Source organism: Microtus ochrogaster, chromosome 10 (assembly GCF_000317375.1).
Source record: "Microtus ochrogaster isolate Prairie Vole_2 chromosome 10, MicOch1.0, whole genome shotgun sequence".
In the NCBI taxonomy this organism is placed as follows: domain Eukaryota; kingdom Metazoa; phylum Chordata; class Mammalia; order Rodentia; family Cricetidae; genus Microtus; species Microtus ochrogaster.
The window spans coordinates 50,157,488-50,181,949 of NC_022016.1; the positions used below are offsets into that span (position 1 = coordinate 50,157,488).

The following is a 24,462-nucleotide window of genomic DNA, read 5'->3' on the forward strand; positions in this document are numbered from 1 at the left end:
AGGCAGAGGCAGAGGCAGAGGCAGAGGCAGAGGCAGAGGCAGAGGCAGAGGCAGAGGCAGAGGCAGGTGGATCTCTGTGAATTTGAGGACATTGTGGTCTATGTAGCAAATTTGAGGTCAGACAGAGCCATAGAGTAAGGCTGTGTCTCAGAATAAGTAAGTAAATAAATAAATACCAAAAGACAAAGTCCCCAAGTGAGGGACTGGAGAGGTGGCTCAGTGGTTAAGAGCATTTGTTGCTCTTCCGGAGGACCTGGGTTCGGTTCCCAATCCCTACATGGCAGCAGTAACTCATTCCAGGGAATCTGCCACCCTTTGTAGCCTCTGCAGGCACCAGGATGTACTTATTACATGTACATAGATGCAGGCAAAACACCCATAACATAAATTAAAATAAATAGACTTTTAAAGAAATCCGAAAGTGATCCATACTCTGAAATTTTGGGGGAGACAGCATGACTTCACAGATGGAAACCTCCACACCTGGCTCCATGAGACACAGATGCAGTAAAGGTGCTGTGTAAAATTACCTTCCGGCCACGTGCCTAAGGTATACAGGAGGAACGCAAATTTCCCATTTCGACGTGGATCCCTTTCCAAGATCGTTCATAATATATATGCAGATATTTGAAATACTGAGAAAAAAATCTGAACTCCAGAATGTTCTGGTTCCAAGCATTTTGGATAGAGGAAGTTCACCTGTGTGATATAGGGGGATCCTCTGTATCACCACAGAGGACAGCTGGTGTCTGTCAATCTCTGCCATTGGCCGCAAGTATTTCCACTTCTTTCTTGTCGCTGAACCCTTCTGGATGGTGGCTGAACGGGTATCACCCTGCATTGTTAAAGCAGACTCCACACAGGGAGTGGCATGCCCGGCAGGGGGATGGTGACAGAGGCGGGGTTAGAACTCAAGCCCCAAGCTCTACTCCCCCATTTCTCTCCCAGCTACTTGTGCCTCCTGCCAGTCCTGATCCGTGCCCCATTCCACTGTCACCGCCCTCCAGCACCCTACCAGGTGCCAGGAGGCACAGGGTAAGAGGGAGACTGGGGAGGAGGAAGCAGAGTGGGCACCGACTGCCATTGTGTGTCCCTCAGCTTCCGGGGCTAAGGGCAGCTAGGGAGCAAACGCCCACCCTCCTGGGGGACTGGCAAAGCTCTCATCTATCTAGAGACTCTTGTGCATAGTGGTAGTTCTCAGGCACTCTGATAGTGTATACTGTCCTGGGCTGGGTTCTGTCGGGGAAACTGAGGCCAGGCAGGTATAGTGTCTGGTTTCAAGGAGCTCCTGGTCCACGGCCATAAAAATCACAAACAACAGTGACCAGTTGGGTCCAGGGGAGCCCATGATGCCTAGGGTAGGTCATCACCGTCCATAGAGACTCTCATGTCTTCAAGGGACAGACCCGACACTCCTGAACCAGAGTGTGGATTCCATTCCCAGCCCTGTCAATAAACCACTGGCGCAGTTTGGCCAGGTCACCCCACTTCTGACCCAGCTCCTTATGTATAGAGAGTGATTCACAGTACTTTTGTCAGGAGGAAGGGGAGGGAGGATATTTTTCTGTTCAACTGAGACAGGCACGTGCCCTGAGTCAGTGTGTCCTTTCTCTTCCCTTGAGAGGATTACCTCAAGCCAGGGCAGAGCAGGGAAGGCTACATGAAAGAGGTGCCCTTTATTTTTTTCCTCCTCAGTACTGGGGATCAAAAGGAGGACCTTGGACACAATGGTCAAGGCTCTAGTAGTGAGCCACACTTAATGCCTAGGAGGTGGTCCGGGTTCCTTCTGGGAAACCTCTGGATGATCTTTGGTGTGTGGAGTGATTGAGGGGAACGGCTTTCCAGGCAGCTCTGGTTGGGAATGAAATCAGGCTGAGACCTTGGCAGAGGGTATGGAGGGCACCACTGGCCACCAGCTCACCGGGGTCTGGTCCCCTGCTCTTTCCCGCAGATGATGCGGTTTGCGTGGCAGAATTACCGCCGTTATGCGATGGGCAAGAACGAACTCCGGCCACTCACAAAGGACGGCTACGAGGGCAGCATGTTCGGTGAGTTGACACAGACCCCGGGGGTGCTGAGTGCAGCTCCACTTTGGTCTGCCCTTCTCTGGGCTTTCCAAGCTTTTCTGGACTTGGAGGACCCAAGTGTGTCTGCCCGCTCATACAGCCTTGCGTCTGAGCTTGGGATGGTGAGGATGGTGAGGATGGTGAGGGGATAGGGTTTGGTGATGTAAACGCAGAAGACTGGGTAAATTCACTTTACTGGGTGGTGGTGAGATGGCATTGCTCCACAGAGTAAATGTGTATAAAGAGTTTGTGTTCAGGCTGCCTTTAGATTAAATTCCAGGGTGTCGTTCATGTTGCCTGGTGACAGCAGATCGGACACATGTCCCTTGTGTTTCTCCGGCAGCCCTCTGGCTGTGCCACCTCCCTGCTATAGTGTTCTCTGGACCCAGAACCCTTTGGTACATCTCCTAAAGGCTGCAAGCCCAGCCTCCTTGTCCAAATGTCGTTCCAGAGAGAGAAGATGCTCTGGACAGCCTAGCCATCTCCTTCCTTTAGGGAAGGATGCTATGCTGGACCAGATAAAGGCGGCACCATACCCACTGGTCCTCACTCCCGAGGAATACAGGTTGCTGGAGTTGGATCTAGAGAAGCAGGCCTGAGCTGGAAATCCCCAGGGAAACCTGAAGGGTGGTTGGATACCCGAGACCGGGGCCTGTGTGTGGAGCCTGTGTGTGTCAGGGTTGGTGTTTAGGAGACACGCCCCAGACGCACATCCTCCTCCTGCAGTCAGTGCTGGAGGCTCTTAGCCTGTCCAGATGAGTCACCTCTGTCACAGGAGAAAAGGACATGGATTTGAAACAGCCTTAGGCCTTTGTAAATGTGGGAGGAGAAGGGATCCAAAAATTACAAAAGTGGGCGAAGTAAGTGAAGAGATTAAAGTTGATCTGTCTTGTAAATGTAGCCACTGTTGACATCTTTGACCATGTCTTTCCAGTTTTCCCTCCTGTGCGTTTATCCTGTCTACACAGTTTTGACTCTGTGGGAGGGGCTTAGGGTAAATTGTAAGTATTTCTGTAAATGACAAATAATGTGTGTTGGTTGCTTTTCTCCTTTCTGCTGCCAAATATCTGACAAAATCAACTTAAGGAAGAGAGAGTTTGTTTGGCTCACAGTTTTAGGGCACACAGTCCATCGTGGTGGAGAAAGCACGGGGCAGGCATGTGAGGTGGCTGTTGTCATGGTTTTCATAGCAAGGAAGCAGAGAGAAGTGAATTTGGTGCTCAGCTTTTCGATTCAGTCTGTGTCCTGAGTCACATTCAGAGGTGTTCTCTTTGTGATTTTTAAATCCAGCCAAGTTGACGGGGAAGATTAACTGTCACAGAATATTTGTATTAATTTTTTTAAAATATTTGAGCCAGGCGTGGCGGTGTATACTTTTAATCCTAGCACTTGGGAGGCACAGGCAGGCACATCTCTGAGTTTGGGACCAGTCTTGCCTACATAGTGAGTCTAGCACAACCAGGGTTACATAGAAAGACCCTGTCTCAAAAAACAAAACAATAATAATGATAATAATACATATTTGAGATGGGTCTCGATATGTTGAACTCCTGGGCCTAAACAGTTCTCTTGCCTCAGCTTCCCAAGTAGCTGGATCACAGTCTGCTCAGCTCATAGGAAAGGACACTAGTGGTTTAAATCATCCCCCTCTCTTTTCCATAAAGGGGAACTGGTGTTGACCGTGGGGCTTGAAACTGCTCAGTGTAGACCCAGCTATTGCTCAGGTTTTGCAGGAAGCACTTCTAGGAGGGACTGGGCTAAGTCTGGCCCAAAGTGACAGATTTATTTATTTATTCAGTCACTCATTTATTTGTTTATGTTTCTTGAGACAGGGTTTCTCTGTGTAGCTCTGGTTTTCTTGGAACTCGCTCTGTAGACCATGCTGGCCTCAAACTCATAGAGATCCATGCATGTTGGGATTAAAGGTGTGTGCCATCACCATCTGGCTCAGAGCCTAGGATTTAAATCACAGCCCTTCAGGACTTTATCTAGTAAGGGAGAGCCCTGGGCTCCCAAAAGGATAGAAAGAACAAATCCCTCAAGAAGACCTGGGTGCGAATCCTCCCTCCGTCCTTAGCTGTGGCTGTGCCCAAGTCACTTAACCTCTCTGGGCTCCAGGTGGTGCAGCTTTTGTCCTGGACCTCTGTGAGGACATCCGTGGGAGCGTGTCTGAGTACCACATGTTGGGAGTGCGGCATGATTTCTCCTGCATCAATGAGAGCGGCAATTGACCCAGGAAGCCTGCGATGAGTTCTGAGGTCCCTTGGACATCCTGATCCTAGGTGGAGGCTTGAGGAACCCATTGCCCAGTCCCCACGGCACTCCTGGCAGTAAACATGCCCCCCAGGGTGCCCTGGTGGCCGGGGGAAGGGAGAGGACAGCAGACAGGAGGCTGCTTTGATCCATTTACTTTTTCAGTCTCCACACTGTTGGGTGCTGGGCCTGGGGTCAGCTGTCTGGAACTCAAGGGGCTCCCCTTTCCTGGCCCTCTCCTGGGGCCTGTCCAGGGTCTTCAGAAAGGGACAGGTAGAGGGGACCGTTAGCCAGTGCTGTAAATCACACTTATTGGTCTGAAATCCTAGGTTCACACTCAGGCGTCCCTGCTTCCTGGTTGAGCGCTCCTTGGCTAGTATGTTTCCTGTAATCTGTTTCTGGGAGTTGGGGCCACAGGTGGCTCTGAACACAGCCTGGGCCTGCCTGTCTCAGAGCCCCGGCAATGGTGACAGATCTCAGAATTCAGAGTCCATGAGAGCACACCTAGACTCCATTCCTGGGGTCCAGGGAGAGGGTCCCAGAGGTAGGAGCAGCTGCCCTGTTCTGCCCACACTCCTGCTTCTTTCCTGGCCCAGGGAGGAGTGGGGAGTGGCTGTTGGGTGGCCTCTGCCATCACCAGTGACCTCAAGTAGGCTGGGCCCTATAGACACAAGATGCCCCGGGGTAGGCAGGAATAGACAGACTCACCCTGCCCTGCCTGACTGAATGAGACTGACAGGGGCACCCTGCCCAGCACTCGTGGGCGGTGCTCACATGGGATGGGCTCCCACAGCCCGTTCCTGGGGACCACACTGTGTGCCTGCATATGGGGAGGGTCCTGAGACCACACCAGTGCCTCCCTTTGCCAAGATCTGTCGGAGCTATGGTGACAGTGGTCACTGTTTTGAGCCTGGTCTCTCCGGTCTCCCTGTGTGGCCCCTCACCATGCCAACAGCCCCATGCTGTCCCATCCTTCATCAAAGCTGTTTTTGCCCCGAGGGCGGATCCTCTTGCTGAGGACAGTTTTTGTGAACTGGGCATTCCACTGTCCCAGTAGCTTGTAGCTTGTCCTCATCCACATCCGGCTCAGCAGGCCCCATCGGAAGACACGCCCAAGGCCACCAGAGAAGACAGCCCGCTCGCTCTTGGCCTGTCGTTCAGGTCTTTCCCTTCCTCTGTAAGTTCGCCATGTGGGATCCCTACTGTGTGGTTGGATGGTAGAGGTACATGGACTGTAGGTCCAGCTAAGCTTGTGTGGCTCTCCACGGAGTGGGCATGGGCTCAGTTTCCTGAGCCTGTGGGGATTATAATTATTTTGTGTATTTTGCGTGTGTAAGAGGTGGAGGTCAAAGGAGTCTCCTAAGTGTGGGTCCTGAGGCTTGAACACCAATTGACAGGCTTGCTGATGGGTACCTTTGCCCAGTGAGTCATCTTGCTGGCCCTGTCCCTGGTAATTAATAAGGAGATATGCCCAGGATCCAGCCCCAAGCACCGAGGAGGCTCTTGGGCAGTAGGTCTTCCTGCTCCTGCCACAGAGGTCAGTCCTCAGTCTGGGGCAGTGCGTGGTACAGGGGCAGAAGAGCCAGCACAGGTTGGCAGTCACTGTATCGTAAAGTAAGTGGCTTGGCTCACAGAGACTTCTCTGCCTGTAGAAGAGGCCAGCCACTAATACCCACTGCTAGAACCTGGGGACAAAGAAGTTCCCTGGGGCTCTGGACTCCATAGCCAGAGGGCAGGGATTTAATGTCACTCTGCTATTGCTAGCTGTGTTATCTTGGGCAAGTCTCTTAACTTCACTGGGCCTTTTTGGCCAGCTGCAAGGTGAGGCAGTAACAGAATTGTTTTCAGAAGTAGTTAATGCACACAAACTGATGCACATGCGCAGCACACAGGAGGCGCGCTGCAGATGTCCAGTACTTCGAGCATGGCGCATGCTCAGCATACAGGCAGCATGCTGCAGATGTCCAGGGCTGTGAGCATGGTGCATGTTCAGTATACAGGCATCACACTGCAGATGTCCAGGGCTGTGAGCATGGCGCATGCACAGCACACAGGCAGCACACTGCAGATGTCCAGGGCTGTGAGCATGGTGCATGCGCAGCACACAGGCGGCACGCTGCAGATGTCCAGTACTTCAAGCATGGCACATGCTCAGCACACAGGCAGCACGCTACAGATATGCAGTGCTTCGAGCATGGTGCATGTTCAGCACACAGGCAGCATGCTGCAGATGTCCAGTGCAGTGATCATGGCGCAGGAAGAGCCCTGAGGTCAAACTGCTGCTCCCATGTCCTAGGGGCATGTCCAAGTTCCCTGGACCCAGAAACCCACATAAGTACCATAAGGCTGTCCCCTGCCCCATCTCCATTGCCCTGGTAAGAATGCAGTGGACACTGCACCTCTTGGCCCCTCATTTGAGCAGCAACCTAGAATTTCATGACAGGAAAACAGCAGAAAGTAAACCAGCCTCTTGCCAGCAGAAGGGTTTGGGGTGCCCAGGGCATGTGATCGGCAACCCCCCTTCTTTGCAGTCCGCGTCAGCTGGCTGTGACGACACTCAATGAGTGCTCATCTTTCTGTCAACACAGTAAGAGCTTGGCCCTTCTGAAAGAAATGCATGGGACAGAGTCGTCTGCCTTCATAGTGTGACTGTTCATTTCCGGTTTTGTTTTGTTTAATTTTTACTTTTCAAGACAGGGTTTCTTTGTGTAGCTTTGGAGTCTGTCCTGGAACTTACTCTGTAGACCAAGCTGTCCTTGAACTCACAGAGATCGGCCTGCCTCTGCCTCCCAAGTGCTGGGATTAAAGGTGTGTGCTACCACCATCTGGTTTATTCCTTTGTTTTAGAGTTGGGGAAGCTAATGCTCAGAGAGGGGCAAAGGGACTTGGTGGAGACAACAGCACACATTAACTCTAGTGGCTGGAATCCCGGGCCACTGCACTTGGCTACACCCATCCAGAGATTAGCCAGATTGTCCCCTGTGACCTGACACTGTGGCCGGGTCATCACCACCAGTGATAGATACTCTCAGAGTTTCAGAACTGCCTTTCAAGAGTGTGGGATTTGGGGTCCAGAGGCCACCACACCCTGTGTATACATCACTCTCAACACCATAGCTGTGTTTTCTAGTGTACCCCTCAATCCCCTGTAAGGTGTCACTTCCCCATTGTTGCCCCATTTCACAGGTGAGAGAACAGAACTAGAAATCTCCAGGACTTGCAATAGCTGAATCCCAGGTGTAGTGTGGGCTCTGAAGCCCGAGCAGTAAGCTACCACGCTGCCCTGTCCCGCCGCGAACACAGAGTAGGGAATGGAACAGAAAGCCATCTCAGGGCTGGAGTGGTGCGTCCTCCAGTCCTCGTTCCCCTATATACCACAGCTAGGGTCCGCGCCACCCGTCTCTCGGCGTCATTACTGGATACGAACTGAGCTTTTAGGGCTCAAAGGACTTGTCTTCCACATAGAAAATCTGCCCAGCAACTTTAGGAACACCTGCTTGCAGCCTGGGTGAGCTGAGCTGCAAGGGGCAGGGATCTGAGAGTCAGACCAGCCTGGGTTTGAAATTTGGGTCTGCCACTTTCTCATCCTCTGTCACAGAGCTGCTCCCTTGACCTCTCTGCACTCAGTTTCTCCATCTGCACAATGGCGACAGCAGCAACTTCTCCCACTGAGGATTCAATGCAGCTGCTGCGTGTGAGAACCACCTGGTGCAACACCTGCCCACGTGCACTCATCGCATGGCAGCCGCTGTCAGCGTTCTACTAGCTAATTAATAATAATGACTCTAATTCTAACCCAGGAAAGAGCAGTGTCTGGCACGCAGCAGGCTCTTGATGTATTGTAGAAAGAATGAGCAGCCTGCCATGGTCTCTGCCTGGATCATTTCCCCTTTGTTCCCAGCCTGGCTGGGCCTTGCTCATGGCCTTGCTCACTCCGCGGCTCCGTCCCCTTCGGTGGTGGTGGTCTTGACCTCCTGCAGTGAAGTGTGCTCAGAATCAGCAGAGAGGCCTGGAAAAGTAGCTGTCCCGCTTGCTCAGCAAATTTGATTCCCCGAATTTTCACTGTGGAGGATGGAGGTGTTTGTGGGGCCCAAAGCGATATTTCCCCAGCTCCAAGCCAAGCCCCAGGGTGATTGTGGAAGCCCCAAATTGGATTCAGTCTCTGTCCATGGATTCCCTGATAGAACTGCCAGCCCAGTCCCCATCACGGGGATGATATATAGCAGTGAGTCGAGAGGCAAAACAAACACGGTGCGATTTTCAGATCAGGGGCTGGCAGTGCTCGGCCTTGGCAGAGAGAACAATCATCTTTGCCTTGTAAACGGAGCAAATAGGATGTTGAGGAGGGAACAAATCCAGACCCCGCGGTGCCATTTCTACAATTGCTGTAGGGCGTGTGCCTTAGTAGTGTCACCTGCTTGCCATTCACACTCTCCTACACGCCTGCGCACACTGGTACACACGCCATTCTTCCTGGTCTGTTCCACACGTGACAGCTTCTCCCCATGGGGCTCCCTTTTGAGAAGCCAGCTTTGCGAGCTAGCTAGTTTGTGAAGCAGACCGGCTCCCCCACATCTCATGTCTCCCTGGGTCTCTACCCTGCCTCTCAGGAGTTTGTTTGCAGACACTCACCTGGGTTCAAATCCCATGCCTGGCATTCATCAGCCGAAGTCGCAGGCCTCTGGGGCACTCGGTTTTCACGCTGTATGAGGCTGGAGGGTTTGAGACACGGAGAGTGGCACCAAACATTAAGATTTTCTTCCTGGTCTGGGGAGATGGCTCGGTCAGCAAAGTATATAATGACCCAAGTTTGATTCCCAGATGTGATGTAAAAACGCAGGCATGGTGGTGCATGCTTGTAACCCCAGCACCGGGGATATAGAGCCGGGCGGGTCGGGGGAGGGAGTGTCACTGGACAGCCAGCCTAGTCTACTTGGCTAGATCCAGGCCAGTGGAGACCCTGTCTCAGAAAACAAGGTGGGCAGTGCCTAGAGACCCGGAGACACCTGAGGTTGTCCCCTGACCCTCACACACATGTGCACACACCTGCATGCTAACACATACAAGAAGTTTTCCTTGCACACATGCATTCTGTTCCTGATGCTTTGTGTTTTAAGGATTACATTTATTTACGCACGCGTGTGGTTGGTTGTACGTGGGTGCACACACGCCCTGGCACATATGTGGAGGTTGGAGAGCAAATTTCAGGAATTTGTTCTCTCCCTCCGCCCTGTGGGTTCCAGCGATCGAACTCAGATCATCAGGCTTGGTGGCAAGCACCTTTGCCTGCCTGCTGAGCATCTCACTGCCCCCGTCCAGTACCTTTTCGTCTCTTTGGTTAAGTAAGAGCACTTCAAGTTGTCTGATGAAAATACAGTTTCTGTTTTACGAGCTGTTTTTTTTTTTTTTCCTGGAGTTTTTCTTCTGGGGAAGAAAAACCATCTATAGTTCCTGGAACCTCAGTGTGGGGCTGGGCAGCTGGCTGATTCTGGCAAGCTGAGCGTGCACATTCCTGACTGGGGCTGGAGTTTGCTTTGAGAAATGACTGTCATCAGCTTCGCAAGCGGCCACATTGCAGTTCCTTGGACAGAACAGGTCAGGCTCTGGGGCGACCAGCACCCTCCCAGGAAGTCACATGCTTTGGAAGCCCTGCATGCTCCATCCGGAGGCCAGAGGGTGGAAAAGCACGGAGGAAATGAATCAGAAACTCAGGCCACTGGCAGATGTGCCTTTGGCCCGAGGAAGTTAATTGGATGAAAAGCCAGCCCCTGTGTTGAAGGACAGGCTGGGCCTGCGGTCAGTGGACAGATGCTGCGGGTCCCATGAGGTCTCCCTGGGACCTTGAATGACAATCCCCTAGCCACCTTCGGATGACCAGAATGCCCCTTGGGTCACCCTTGGTGATTTCAGAGTAAATATTCCTCTGCAGCATGCTGCGCTTGGTCTTCAGGCTCTGTGGCAGCCGGCTGACCACTGGCCGGATTCTGCTTGCTCCCTCTGAGGCCTCTCTCTCTCCTCCAAGCAGTTTCTAATTAAGATGCTTCATGGCCCCTTTCTTTTTCTTTAAAAGCATTAGCACAGAGGAGAATTTATTTCCTTAGAAAATATAGTAGCAGGTTGTTGTAAAAAGAATTCTCAGGCGAGAGGCCTGGGTTGGTGTCCCAGCACTGGCGCCGGCTGTCACCAGAGCTCACAATATCCTCTGGGCCTTGTCAGTGTCTGCACAAAGGGTCTGTGCACAGGGCCTCTGCCTCTGGACTCCTGGCATTTACTGGGGATCTCTCTCTCTCTCTCTCTCTCTCCTCTCTCTCCTCTCTCTCTCCCCCCAACTATTGCTGATTCTCTTGGCATCTGAAATGTTAGCAACAAGCCACGCTCTTGTGGGAGCTGAGTGAGTCAGGGTATCTATTCCCAGAGTGAGTTACTGCCATGCGTGAAATGATTCATATTGAAATTGACATTCCCTCCCCGTGGCAGCGTGTTCCACCCACTCTCCAAAGACCTTTCTTTCCTTGGAAACAAGGTTGAGCCGACAGCAACCAGCCCCCTCTCTTCTCACAATGCTGATGGCACGCACTCGCCAAATTTCCCAGCAAACTCTGTGACTCATAGGAATGTGGATTCGCACTGTGGCAGATCAGCAATGCCAGTAGAATTCTCTACAGCCATCTGGTCTGGTGCCTGAGGATGGGGAAGATAGTACCTGGGACAGGGACTCCCCGGAGGCTTAACAACCTAGATCTGAACCCTGCTTTTGGAACGTGCAAGTGTTTCTTCTATGTACAGAGCTCTGTCCTCAGAGAGAAAGTGTTTGCTGTTGAAAGGAGACTTAGTAAATAAGACCCAGGAAGTAAAGGAAACACACAAACCATAGGAAGTTCCTGAAACTTAAAAGATTTGCAAAGCCCCACCCCCATGATTATGAGTAGTGACAATGGCTGGGAAAGGGAAACTGGCCAGCTGATGCCCCCTGCCAGTCCCACAGGGAGCTCTAGGGATGCCACTTTCATGAGTTGCCACCTTGTTAGGGTAATGCAACTGCTTTCAAGTTGCCCATGCTCATTTAAGTTACCCCAATAAACTCAGTGATTCACTCAGCTAGACTTATGGGATCCTTTTTCTCCCTTTCTTTGGTTTGCCATAGTGTACCTCCAGGAAAAGCCACAAAATTTTTGTTTGAGGAAAAAAAAAAAAGACCCAAGCTCCAAGGCATTGCTTGCAACATCTGCAAGGTAAAATCGTAAGGCACACAGTCCTGCAAGTTCTACACAGATGCAGCTGTGGCTGGCCTTGCAGACCTGCATGGAGAGGGTCCTGCTCCGTTAGAAGGTTCTTTCTGGTCAGTAGGGTTCCCAGGGGTGGCTGCTCTTTGGATTCCTCACACCATGGATTCATTTTGTGTGCGTTAAGCTTTAATTATGTCCTGCACCTTCCGGACTTGGTTCTTATCTCCTTATTCTGTTGTGGGCGGTAGCTGATCCTTTGTTGGGTCTGCCTGTCTGTTCTGCTGTTGCTGGCCACTTTAGTTTCTGGTATTTGGTGACTCCTGTAAAATGCTTTTTGGTTACCGTGAAATGATTTTTGGTATGTTGATGGAAGTTTTAGCCATCGCCAGAATTCATTTTACAACATTTGCATTATCTGTCGTAGAAACCCCACACTCACAGGCAGGTGGTCCCCACTCGGCTCCAATTTCCCGCCCCCCCCCCAACCCAGTGTAACTGGCTAATTCTGAGTGCTTTATCGAAATGATTATGACTCTAAACTGGCCCCCACAGGCTTATGGTCCCCAACTTGTGGTGCTATTTAGAAGGCTGTGGAGCCTTTGGGAGGTGAGCCCTGACTGGTAGAAGTACCACAAAGGGTGGACTTTGGAGACTACACCTGCCCTGTGTTGGAGGACTCACCGTAAGCTCCTCCAGTATGACCGAGTCACTCCCTCCTCAGCCACGGTGGACTGAGACCCTTGGAGACCATGAGCCCAAGTCAGGTTTCCCTCTGTCCAGACGTTTCTCACGGCAGCGCCAGAGGAACCCATGTGTGGTTCATATAGCACCTGGTCTTTGTCACTGGCTTCTTCCTCTGAGTGTGCGCAGTGGTTTAGGCAAATTGCAGCCTGTAACAGTCTTTCGCTCTTCTTTATTGTTGAATACTAGTCCATCGTCTGGATATACCACGATATGGGCTCAGTCACTGACAGACATTTTAAGTTTTCATTTTTTTTTTCTGTAATGAACAACGTTGCCGTGATCATTAACGTGTGGACATAGGTTTTCGTTTCTCTTGGGTATATGCGTAGGAGAGGATTGTTGGGTTGTATGGTAATCAAATGTCTAAGCTTTGACTGTTTCTCTTCATGCTACACCAGTTTGCTTTTCCACCAGGGGTCTGTCTGAGGGCGAAGAGTACTTGGGTATTATTTTCTCTGGTGGGGATAGCAGGTGGTCATATAGACACACCCCATATTTGGATCATACTGCTTAGCATCCCCAGTTTTCCTGGGACAGTATTAGTTTTGCAAGTTGGTTAAGCCAATTAACAGCTCCAAGCTGTGAGGGTTCTAGTTACTCTGTTATGCTTGTCAACACTTGCTGTTGTCGGCACCAACGTTAGCCTCCTGCTGCATGCTGCCTTCTTCTTAGTGCCCTGCACTGCCTGCTCAGCCCCAGTCTGCAGGGGTCCTGATCGTCCTGCCTCCTCTTAGGGGTGAGTGGGGACACCCACAAATGTTTCTCACTTTAATCCCTCCTCCTTCAACCACCCCTCCCTGCTGTCCCCCCAATGCTATGGAGTGGTCTCTCTGCTTACCAGTCAACCCCAGGGCTATGTGTCCAGCTAAGATGGAGGCAAACGGGACTTCTCCAGTCTGGGGACTGTGAGACACAGGCATTGGCCTGGGAGTCAGGCGCCATGGGTTCCTCAGATTCTGACTCCATCGCTTGTTCACTGGACAGGAGCATGCTCCCTTCCCAGGACTCTGCTTTCTCTCTTGTGTAATGGGGATGGTGACAGTCTCCTTGTGACCGTTGTTGGGATCACAGGAGCCTGTCCCTTTCATCTGACACCCATGGTGTCTCCGGTGTGCTGGATGCTGTCCACACAGTGCTGTGGGGTGTCTCCCACGAGCCAGACACTGTCTCCACTGTACAGCCCTCCCCAGCTTGTGTAGACACGGGTCAGCATAAAACGTGTGGGTCATGTCTGCAAACCTGAGTTTCACATCCCCTTAGCTTGCTCTTGAGGGGATGGTTTCCCAGAGCAGAGAAACACAAATGGAAGAGGGTGAGTGTGTGTGTGTGGTGGGGGGGGTGTGTGGTGGGGGGTGTGTGGCACAGAAATACCCAGAGGCGAGCGTGAGCTAGCTCGTGGTCCCTTTGGGGCTGCTGGAGTCTCAACGTGGCACAGGTGGGGTATATCTGTGGGAAGAGAACTTTTGTGAGCATAAACACCAGGTCCGCAGATGTAGCTCAAAACACCTCCTCCTGCCCCAGGCTCAACAGCCAGGACCCCTGGCTCCTCAGGTCTCAGCTCTTCAGGGCTGCAGGTTCCACCTCACGCTACACGGGTGCCTAGGGCATGGTCTCCTGGGTTACTTCAAGGTCCGAAACCGTGGGTGGCTGTGTCCCCCTGGGGTGTACTTCTCTCCAGCTGATGAGAGCCCCTGCAGCTGAGTGGACAGTGGGGTCAGCGATGGGGGTTGCAGGGAGGGATCACTGACCACTGCAGAGAGCGGCATCCAGCCACAGCCTCTCCCCTGCTGGCCAGGGGCCTCCGGCACAAGCCGATCCCTTTCTGCACGCCCCAGGAGGTGGTCCTCCCGAGCAGAACTAGAATCAATAGGCACCGTGACATTTTCTCAAAGAGCCCCACGGAGACAAAGAGCCCTGGAAGTGAGCTGTCAGCACAGTTTGGTGCTAATATTCAAGTTTGTTTTCTCTTTTCATCAAGTCTGAGAGACAACTTGCAATTCTCTGCCCGTGGCTTTTGTTTTGTGTTTTAATGACGGGATAAGACACAATCACATTTTCTCCCCCAGTAACTGTGAAGTCCGGGACTAGTCCGTTCGAGGTCATTGCTGTTGTGGTAACAATACCCCCAAGGCCTTGAGGAGGGAAGGATGGAGGAAGGGAGCCATCTGCTTCAAACCCCCTGTCCTTGTCACTTCCTGTAGGCAGGGTATGGCTGTGCTGAGGACCCTGATCCTGACATAACCATGTCCTAGAAGTGCAGCTGGACATTGTTTTGCATCCGGCAGCAGATGGGGGTGGCGGCATGTGTTATTGCTTAAGTTGGAGTTTAGTTTGGCATCTGTTGTCCTGAGGCCTCACTGTGTACCTTGCTGGGAGCTCAATGTGAGGCAGGGAAGAAGGCCGGAAATGAGCCAGGCCCAGTGGGCCCATGAGAGGGTCCACGAAAGTGATGTTCACTTTTGCCACCAGTCAGAATGTGTGCTAAGGGCCACTCCTACTGTCGACGCTCGGAGTGTCTGAGGAGGGGCACACCTCCCATTCCTGGAGCTGTTATCGCCTTCCCAGTGTGGGGAGCCACAGAGGTGGTGGACTTGGGAGGGGTGGTGAGGGAGGGGGGTCTGTGTTCTTGGGTGCTGGGTTTCTGGGAGGGCACAGGCCACACCCGGGAGGATGCTCGGTGTAGCGGGGGTGCAGGCCTGGAAGGCAGAGATCTCCGCGCGCTCAGCCATAGCTCACTCCCCATGGCCTTGCGCAGTCTGACTTCTTCATTAAGCCTAACACTCAGGGCCCATGGGCTCGCGGAATGTTTTAATTTCAATTTCCTTCTGATCAGAAGAATAAAAACACATATAATAATGTACCCAGCGGAGATCAGATGTGTCTTCCTACTGATACAGCTGTAAAGGATGATTTTCTTTTTTTCTTTTTAAAAGAGCAAGGGAAGCTGGGTATAGTCATGCAGGCTTACAGTCCCGGCTTCGAGGGTTAGGAGTTCAAGTCTAACCTGAGCTACAAAGTGAGAGTGTGTCTCAAAAGAACAAGAAAAAACCCTGAGAAAGAACCCCAAGATAGGGGCCCAAAGACAACCTTGCCGAGGCCCAGGAAGTTAGACCCCCTGCTGCCTGAACCCCACCTTCACCCGATGGGGGTGGGGGCTGAAACCTGTGCCTGCTCAGATCTCATGGAAAGGACCTGGGTCCCTGTTGCCCTCAGAACTGGCAGGCGAGCCCAGAAACAGCTTGTTTCCTTGTCTCTTTTCAAGTCAGGTGTGGACATGGGCTCCCACCTCCAGATGCCTCCTCTTGAACATCCGCCATGGCATCTTAAAGGGGAAACACTCAGAGAGAAGGAGAGAGGTGACCTCCCCAGCTACATAGGTGGTCATACCCAGGCTGCCTTGCTTCCAAGTGGAGACCCCTTTCTCTTCTGGGTGGGGGCTGGAACCACACAGGTGTCAGGGCAGTCTGCAGCGTCAGGCCTAGAGGTGCCTGGAGGAGGCAGGGGTGTGTTCTGATGACTGGAGGGGGTGCTGCTCTGTTGACACTGCTTGCCCTGATACCTGGCGTCCCTCCTCCCTGTATTAGGTTCTAAAAATAAAGTCAGAATAGCCTCCCTCATGCGGAGGATGAGAAAATCTTGAACATCCCAGACTAAGCTGTCACTTGACACTTGCTGCCACCTAGGAAGGCACGGCTGCCGGCTAATGACGAAGACTTCTGTGGGAAAAGGCCGAAGCTTGCTTTCTTGCCTGGAGCAAACCCTGGAGTGGCTTCATTTGAAGGGCTTGAAATCCCAGACATCAAACTCTCTCAGACCCAGAAGAGAGCTCTGTAGCCATGGAGAGATGTATTCTCCAGGCTCTGCCAGGTTCTGGGGGCTGCACATGTCTCTCCTCCAGGGAGCAGGGAGTGGGAGCAAAGCTGGCTTGTCTCCAGGGACCAGCCCCTCCCCCCCGCTCCTCCCCGCACAGAAGCATGCTGCAGTCCATAGCTCAACCCACTGACTGGGGAAGAGAGAACCCCTGGGGCTGGGCAGTTAAGCCAACTAGATGGAAGTACAGCTTGCAGTACCAGCAGGCCGGGTGCGCCATTAACCTTGGGCGTGCAAGTTAACCTTCCTATGCCTCAATTTCCTTTCCTGGAAATGTAGGAATTGTGGTGGTTATGAGAACAGGCTTAGTTAATGCATTATAGAAGACTTTTCCTACCATTGCTGTCTTTATTTATTTTGGTTTTCGAGACCAGGTTCCTCTGTGTAGTTCTGACTGTCCTGGAACTCACTTTGTAGACCAAGCTGGCCTTGAACTCACAGAGATCTGCCTACCTCTGCCTCATCAGTGCTGGGGTTAAAGGCAAGTGCCATCATCGCCTGGAAGCTATCTTTATTTTTAATTTTGGAGTTTTGAGTTTTTGAGAGAGTGAGTGCCCTATAGTTCATGATAGCCTTGAACTCCTGATTCTCCTGTCTTCATTTCCTCAGTGCTGAGATTACAGGCAAGATTGCTTATGCTCAGCCCCCATCATCATCACCATCATCTTTATTATGACTGTATTTTGATCTGCCCACTGAGGGGCCCCACCCCTGAGGTACCAGCTACTGGTTATGACTCCCTTTTTCTACCCTCTCTTGAGTGCAACTTCACCAACTATAAAATATATAAACATTATTTTTGTGTTTATTTGATGAATCTGTGCCTCTATTTAAAAATACTTTTATTGTCTTTTTTTTTTTTTACTATTTTTTAAAATCCATGTCTCTTGTGTGTTTGTGCACATGAGTGCAGTGCCTGCAGAGGCCAGAAGAGGGCATCAGATCATCTCAAACCAAAGTTACAGACAGGCAGTTGGGAGCTGCCTGATGTGGGTGTTAGGAACTAAACCTGGGTCCTCTGAAAGAGCAATGCATGCTCCTAACCACTTAGCTGCCTCTCTAGCCCAAACTGTGCCTCTTAACCAGAGTTCCCCCTGGCACCCACAGCTCCCAGAGGGGCTTTTGGTAATGTAGACTTCAGTTCCATCACAGCAGATACAATGGAGAGGGTCTGGAGCTGGCCTGGGAATCTGCATCTCTGCGCTGGTTCTGATGCCCAGAACCCGTTTAGGGACCTGAAGTGACCAGCCCCCCGCTATTTGACAGAGATAGGGTTTTAGCATCTCCCTCCCTGTAGGTGCAGAGTCGGCCTCGGAGCTGGTTTCCTTCTATGCTGGCAACTTGGAAAACAGCCATGTTTTGTGTGTGTGTGTGTGTGTGTGTGTGTGTGTGTGTGTATGTGTGCGCACGCACGTGTGTGCAGTGGCTTTCACTCAGCTGGTGTTTGCTGACTATGGAACCTGCGCATGGCAGGCAGAGCAGTTCTAAGAAGATGTCGTCCAGCTGGCTAAGGACTTGAGACTATCGCCCCAGTGGAGAACGTCTCCCACCAACCTCCACTCTGCATTGCCAAGAAGGGGTTGGCACTGTGGGTGGACGTCAACTCCTTATTAGGACTTCTAATAAGAAAAGCCTCTAAAGGCTGGCAAGATGGCTCAGTGGGTAAAGGTTTTAGCGGCCAAGCCTACAACCTGAGCTGAATCCTGGGATGCACATAAAGATGGAAGGAGATAACCAGCGCCACAGAGAAGGAAGTGGAGACTCTGTCCTTCAGTGTTCTCCATGGTATCCACATATCCCCCCACAACAATAATAATAAACAACATACTGGTAGTTCCAGCTTTTCAAGAGACTGAGGCAGGAGGATGGCTTGAGCCCAGAACTTGAGGACTAACCTAGGTTACATAATAAGACCTTATCTAAAAGTGAGGGGAAAGGATGCCTTGAAGTTTTATTGCAACAAACAGCCCATCCCCATGGTGGGGCTGGGTCCTGCTGCCCTGGCCCAAGCTGGCTCCTCCCACAGACACCGCTGCTGTGCAGTTGTGCCTCATCGGGTTGGTCTCTCCTCTAATCAATGTCCGGGAAAGCAGGTCTGTGGCCTTGGGGTTCCCAGCAAGTACTTTATCTCTTTCAAGGCTGAGTGGCTCTCCATCCATCCCCCTTATCTCCCTTCCGGCCTCCAGCTGCTGCTGGCTGTGTGAGGTCCCCTGGATTTACACCTCTCTCTAAAGATCGGCACTGCAGCTGACGGTGTTTTCCGAAAGCAGGTGCAGCCTCCCCCTGGCCTCCAAACTGCACCCTGTCCCTGTTCAGATGACTTAACAACCGAACCCGGCTTTTGCCCCAGACCCATCCAGAGCTGCACGGCCCCCAGTGTGGGGAGAAGAGGGAAGCAGGCCCCCTGAGCAACACCAGGCAGGCTGTGGTAGGGCAACGTGGCCTGCTCAACACAGGCTTCCGGCAGAACCCCGGAGGGCGGTTGTTATGGCTTACACATCTAACCGGTTCAGTTTGGCACAGGTCTCGAGGCGCTGGGTAAGCATCTTGTCAGCATCAACACAGCTGACAGAGTTACGACACCAGGAATACTTAGAGTCTGCAGTTTTCCCGGCCTCCAGCTGATCCTGTGAAAATGTCGCTTTTGCTTCCAGAGAGCTGATTTGTGTCCCAAATTTTCTCATCTCTGTAGGAAGGGCCTCTCTGCCAGGTGGAGCAGAACTGTCTTGTCACCTGAGGCTCTGGTGTTAAGGGATCTGGAGACAGGCACGCTTCATGTCTGGTTTGTCACTGGTTTTCAAGGCTGAGTTCTCCCGCGATGGAATAGTGAAGCCTTGCTGGAGACTGTGTCATCTCTTATTAATATACATTAACTTATTAATGTGTTTGTGTAGTGTGTGTATGTGTATGTGTGTGTTGTGTATGTATGTGCGTGTATACGTGTATGTGTGTATGTATGTATGTGTGTATATGTGTGTATGTCTGTGTATATGTATGTGTGTGTGTGTACACTAATACACAGGTATGTGCAAAGGCCATAGGAGGGTGCTGGGTGCCTCCTATCCCTCTCAGTTTTATTCCTCTGAGGCAGGGTCTCTCACTAGCCTGTAAACCCTAGCAATCCTGCTGTCTGTCCTGCTCCTCTGTGCTGGGATGACCCTGGCTTGTCCGTGGGTGCTGAGATCTGATCTTAGTCCTCCCGCTTATGCAGCAGGTGCTGTTAACTGCTGGGTCATCACTCCAGCCTGATGCCGTTATTTCCAAGCCGCTTTCATGGATGCAAAGCCTTTCACTGGGTGGGGTGTCCTTTCTCTGCTGTTTCTCGCCTGTCTTCTCAGTCTGGTGAAGTTTGAGAAAACTCGTTTATCTGTGTTGGCACCCCTGGCTGTCCTGGAACTTACTAAGTAGACCAGACTGGTTTCGAACTCACAGAGATCCACCTGCCTTTGCCTCAAGTGCTGGGATTAAAGATGTGTGCCACTACACTAGGCTTGGAAGTCTTTTCAACTCTTAAAATTACTTCTATCTCCCTCCCTCCTTCCTTCCTTCCCTCCTTCCCTCCCTCCCTTCCTCCCTCCCTCCCTCCCTCTCTCTTTCTGCATGCATGCACATATACACTTGCACACATGCTCAGCTGTGCAGCCTTGCTGAAGGAAGTATGTCACTGGGGTGGACTTTGAGAGTTCATAGCCTCTTCCTGCTTCCAGTTCACTGTCAGCTTCGTGCTTGAGGTTAAAGATGTGATCTCTCACCCCCTGCTCCTGCCACCATGCCTGCTGCTTTCTTCCCTGCCTATCTGCCATAGTGAACTCTTTTTTGGCTTTTTTGTTTGTTTCTTTTGAGACAGGGTTTCTCTGGATAGCCCTGGCTGACCTGGAACTCACTCTGTAGACCAGACAGGCCTCAAACACAGAGATCTGCTTGCCTCTGTCTCTTAAGTGCTGGGATTAAAGGTGTACGGCACCACTGCCCGGCGCCATGGTGGACTCTGGAACAATATGCCAGAATAAACTATCTCTTCCTTAACTCGATTTTGGTAGTAGTCGCAGCATCGGAAAAGCAGCTATACAATAGCATTTCCCATGCTAAGCAACGGTGTGAGGAATTTCATAATTCCATACATCAAACTTTTCAACAACTTTGTGTATGTGCATTCCATGTGTGTGTTTATGTGTAGGTGTGTGTGTGCAGGTGTGCAGGTGTATAGGTGTGTGTGCAGGTGTGTGTGCAGGTGTGCAGGTGTGCAGGTGTGTGTGCAGGTGTGCAGGTGTGAGTGCAGGTGTGTAGGTGTGTATGTGCATTCCATGTGTGTGTTTATGTATAGGTGTGTGTGTGTAGGCGCATATATCATGGTGTGACATGGAGGTCAGAGAACAACCTTGGGTATCAGCCCTACCTTTCACCTTTTTGAGACTGGGGCCTCTTGTCTGCAGCTGTGTATGCCAGGCTGGGTGGCTCACAAATTTCCGGGAATTTTTGTGTCTCCACCTCCATTTTGTTCTTTGAGGACCAGGGTTGCAGACAGGTGCTGCCATATCCACTTCCCTTGGTTCTAAGGATCCGAACTTAGGTTCTTGTGCTTGTCTTCCTGGATCTGTCTCCCCAGCTTGGTTCATTCATCTTTACCCCGTTGTCTTAACGTTTCCTAAAGACTAGTTAATGTGTCCACGTGTCTGCCATTGCTACTCTGCTGAGCATGTTAGCCATATCACTTATGGAACCCTACAAAGATAGAGGAATAGTCCCATGTTACAGATGAGGAGGCTGGACACAGAGAGGTTAGGTACCTCCATCAGGGTTGCACAGCCAGCAAATTGCAGAGCCAGGATTGGAACCGAAGTTCTTTGGTCCTAGAGGCTTTGGGTGTAAAGAATTAATTGGCTTCCCTTGGGAATAGGGTTCTTGTCCACTTCTCCACCAGCTCTTGAGTCTGTGACTGACCGCCCTGAAACCTGGTCTCCGGGAGTCCTCCCACCCCACCCCACAGCAGGAAGAAGGGTGGGCGGGGTTTGTGCTGCGCCTCTGCATGTCTCTCAGGGCCCTGCGCTCTAGTCCCCAGGGGCTCTTTCTCTAAAACCACCAGGGCAGGAAGACAATGCCCCTGGAGTCTCGCCTTAGGGAGCCTGAGCGTGTCTACGGACTGAGATGCAGCCAAGGTTGGGAGCCATGGTCAGATCTCCGATGGGAAGAACCTTTGCAGGCCCCTCTGCGGAGAGCCTGGCTGCACACAGGAGTCAGCTCTGCTGAAGAGGAGAGGAGATACCAAATGGGGACTTGAGGCAATTAGCTCAGTGAAACTGTCCCTAGATTGGGCACACCCAAGGCCAGAGCCCCAAAGTAGGCTGGCTGTTTTGCAAGGACTTGGGGTACAGGTACCCAAACAGGCTTATGCCCTTGAGATGAACAGGACTCATGATCCTTCCTGAGCCTCACTCCGTGTCAGCAACTCTGCCCCTTAGAGATAACTGGAGGCTCAGCCGCCTCTCCCTTGGGCCTGCAATGCCAAGACAGAGTCTAGGATTCCCATCCCGGGCCACCTCCTGGTCCACAAGAAGAGACAGCATGGGGAGGGCTTGCCCTGTGCCGGGCCCAGTCATCTCCCCGATTTAGCTATAGATTGCGCTTGATGATACAGGCTCCGAATATTCATTCAGCTAATCACGCGAGTTATTTCTGCAATTTAGGTCTTCGAATAAGTGCACTTGGTGGCTGAATATGTGATCAGCCACAGATTTCTCATTCTTTAAAAACCCGGGGAGCGGAAATGCCAACTCAAAGTCGTCAGCACACAGCAGTGAAATCAGGCCACGCAGAGTGCTGGCCCCTGGGCCTCCCCACTGGCTGCCACTTGGTCCATCAGGGCCGCATGCAGAGCCCAGGTGGGGGAGCTTTCTCTGGCAAACTGGGATGGTGCCAATCAAGAAGACAACCTTTTCCCTTTCTTTTACTTAACTCGGAGATTTGGTTTCGCTGCCATGGAAGCAACTGCATCTGGAGGAGAGGGTGCACTGGAGGGTCGGAAAGAGGGACTGGAGGCTGGAAAAGGCTGCGAGCTTTGAGGTGGCCCTGAATGACTACCCCTCAAGTTCCTTTTTGTCACTGTCTTTACAGACATTGCCACCAGCTGGGTCTCTCTTTACGGGATCACTGTTGGATTCCATCCCTGGTCCTGGGTTTGCCTTCAGCACTGGGGATCTTGGAGAGGAAGCAGGCCCCGCTCTGCCCTTACCTGGCTTGAAGTCCTGCAGAGTGGGGGCAGCCGCAGGTGTAGAAAGCAGGCAGGGGATGTACAAGGGAGTCCACCTGTTGCGGCCTCTGTGTGGAGACTTGGCCCGGGAGCAAAGGCCTTGCCTCTGTTTTCCGTCCCTAGCCGCCAGGCTGGGTCTTCTGAGAAGTCCTGTAGGACTCTGGGGCACAGCCTAGATCCTGCAGACTAGGTGGCCTGTGTGTGGCAGCAGGCAGGGACGTTTGGGGAGCAGATGGTAGATAACGTGGTACACTGCAATGGGGTACAGTCTGTGTCACAGACGTGGTGGCATCAACTCCCAGTCCCCAAACCCAGAAGTGAAGGTCTCAAAGTATTTTTTCCACAGGATCTAAGAGCTTGGTCTGAAGTAACTCATCAAACTGGGGTCCTCATTCAGGGCTGGCAGCCTTTGCTCCTCGGCCTCAAAACTCACGTGTTTTTAAGAAAAAAATCCTACTGGAATCTGAGGAGTGATGGGCCCCTCACTCAAAGTGACCCTCCTATTCCATAACGCTGCCAGCTTCAGGACAGGCCCAGCCTCCTGCCTCGGTCTGACAGCTAGAAAGGGGTGGGGCAGGGATTGTGTTTCACCGTGTCCTCCACACTTCCCTAACCACAGTGTTTCCACTTAATAAGCTAGGTCTGGTGTCTCAAGACTCGCATATAGGGGCTGGCCTTGGTGAGCTGTGGTGGGCATTGCTCATTCACCTGGCCTGCTGGCTGATGAATGGTGACAGGTACCCGAGGCATCAGAATAACGTGGGAGAACACAATAATGGCAATCGCTAACGTTTATTGAACGCTCAGTGTGCGCCAAACGCAGCTCTGCGTGCCTCTTAAAGATTGCTGCTAATATTAAAATCCTATCGGCTTCTACAAGTTTTCTCAGGTTGGGGAAAGGCCACTGTGGTTTGGTTTTTGGGTCAGAGAACGAGATGATTTGAGACAACCTAATGGCTTCTTCAGAGCCGATCTCTAATCTCCGAGGTAACCAGCTGGGAAATGGCCAGATAGAGTTGACCTCGTTACAGCTGCTCAGCTGCTTTCACGCACCTGCTCCTGCCCTTTGTTCGGACCCCCGCGGCTGGCGGCTTAGCTAAGATGAGAAACATGGCTTCTCTAGGAAGGAGCAGGAATTGGTGTCGTTGGACAGGCCCCGGGTGACTGGTTCCCACCAACGGGCGTGACTTTCGAAAAGGCCTTGTTCCTCCTGGGGCCTCAGATTCCTCCTCGACTTTCTGGACTGCTGAACTCAGTGTATCAGTTAGCTATTGCTATGTAACAGACCACCCCGAATCTCAGTGTTATCAAACTGTGTTATTTCTGAGTGGCTATGGGCTTTGCTTGGCTGGGCTAGCTCATGTGGCTTTGGTCAACATCAGGTCATCTGGGAGCTGCTCGGTCTGGGGTGGCCCTGAATTACTCAGCTTCACTCCATCTGAAACCGAACTTTTTCCCAAGACAGAGGCAGAGTCCGAGAAAATAGGGTGAGGCACGCATAGCCTTTAGAAGACCCGGGCTCAGAATAGCGCACCGCATGCCCTGTGCCCACTGATGGTCCAGGAGAATGAAAGCCCAGTCCAGATGCAAAGGGTGAACGTGTTGATTCCTCCTGTTGACATGAGTGGCTACTAAGTCACAGGCCCCAAGCCATGGCCACCGGGAGGGAGGGCAGAGAACCGGGGATGTTGCAGGGTAGCAGCCACCTCCCATCCCACTGGAACATCTCTATGGCCAGAGATTTAGCCGGGGCTCGGAGGGCCTCCGTGTTGCTGTATAAGCGTAAAGATACGAGTTCAGATCACCAGCACACACATAAAAACTTGGACGTTGTGGTATGTGTCTGTAATTCTTGTGGGGGAGGAGCCCTGGGGCTCGCTGACCAACCAGCGTAGCTGAACCCCTGAGCTCTAAGTTCAGTGAGAGATTCTGCCTCAAAAACAATGAAGTGGACAGGGCAGAGGGCAGAGACACTTGATGCCAACTCTGATTACCTTAGTTCAGTGCCTGGACCAACCCCCCCATAGGAGAGAACCGACCCCAAGTTATCCCCTGA

The 24,462-nt window shown here is 51.9% G+C and overlaps 1 protein-coding gene across 1 annotated transcript in view; it reads left to right on the forward strand.

Annotated features, from left to right (window-relative positions):
* Man1c1 (mannosidase alpha class 1C member 1) overlaps window positions 1–24,462 on the forward strand; it is a 150,316-nt gene that overhangs the window by 64,294 nt on the left and 61,560 nt on the right. The window contains exon 2 of the mRNA XM_005353065.3: window positions 1,952–2,048. Coding sequence (XP_005353122.1) covers window positions 1,952–2,048 — 97 coding nt within the window. The remainder of the gene's footprint in view (window positions 1–1,951; window positions 2,049–24,462) is intronic.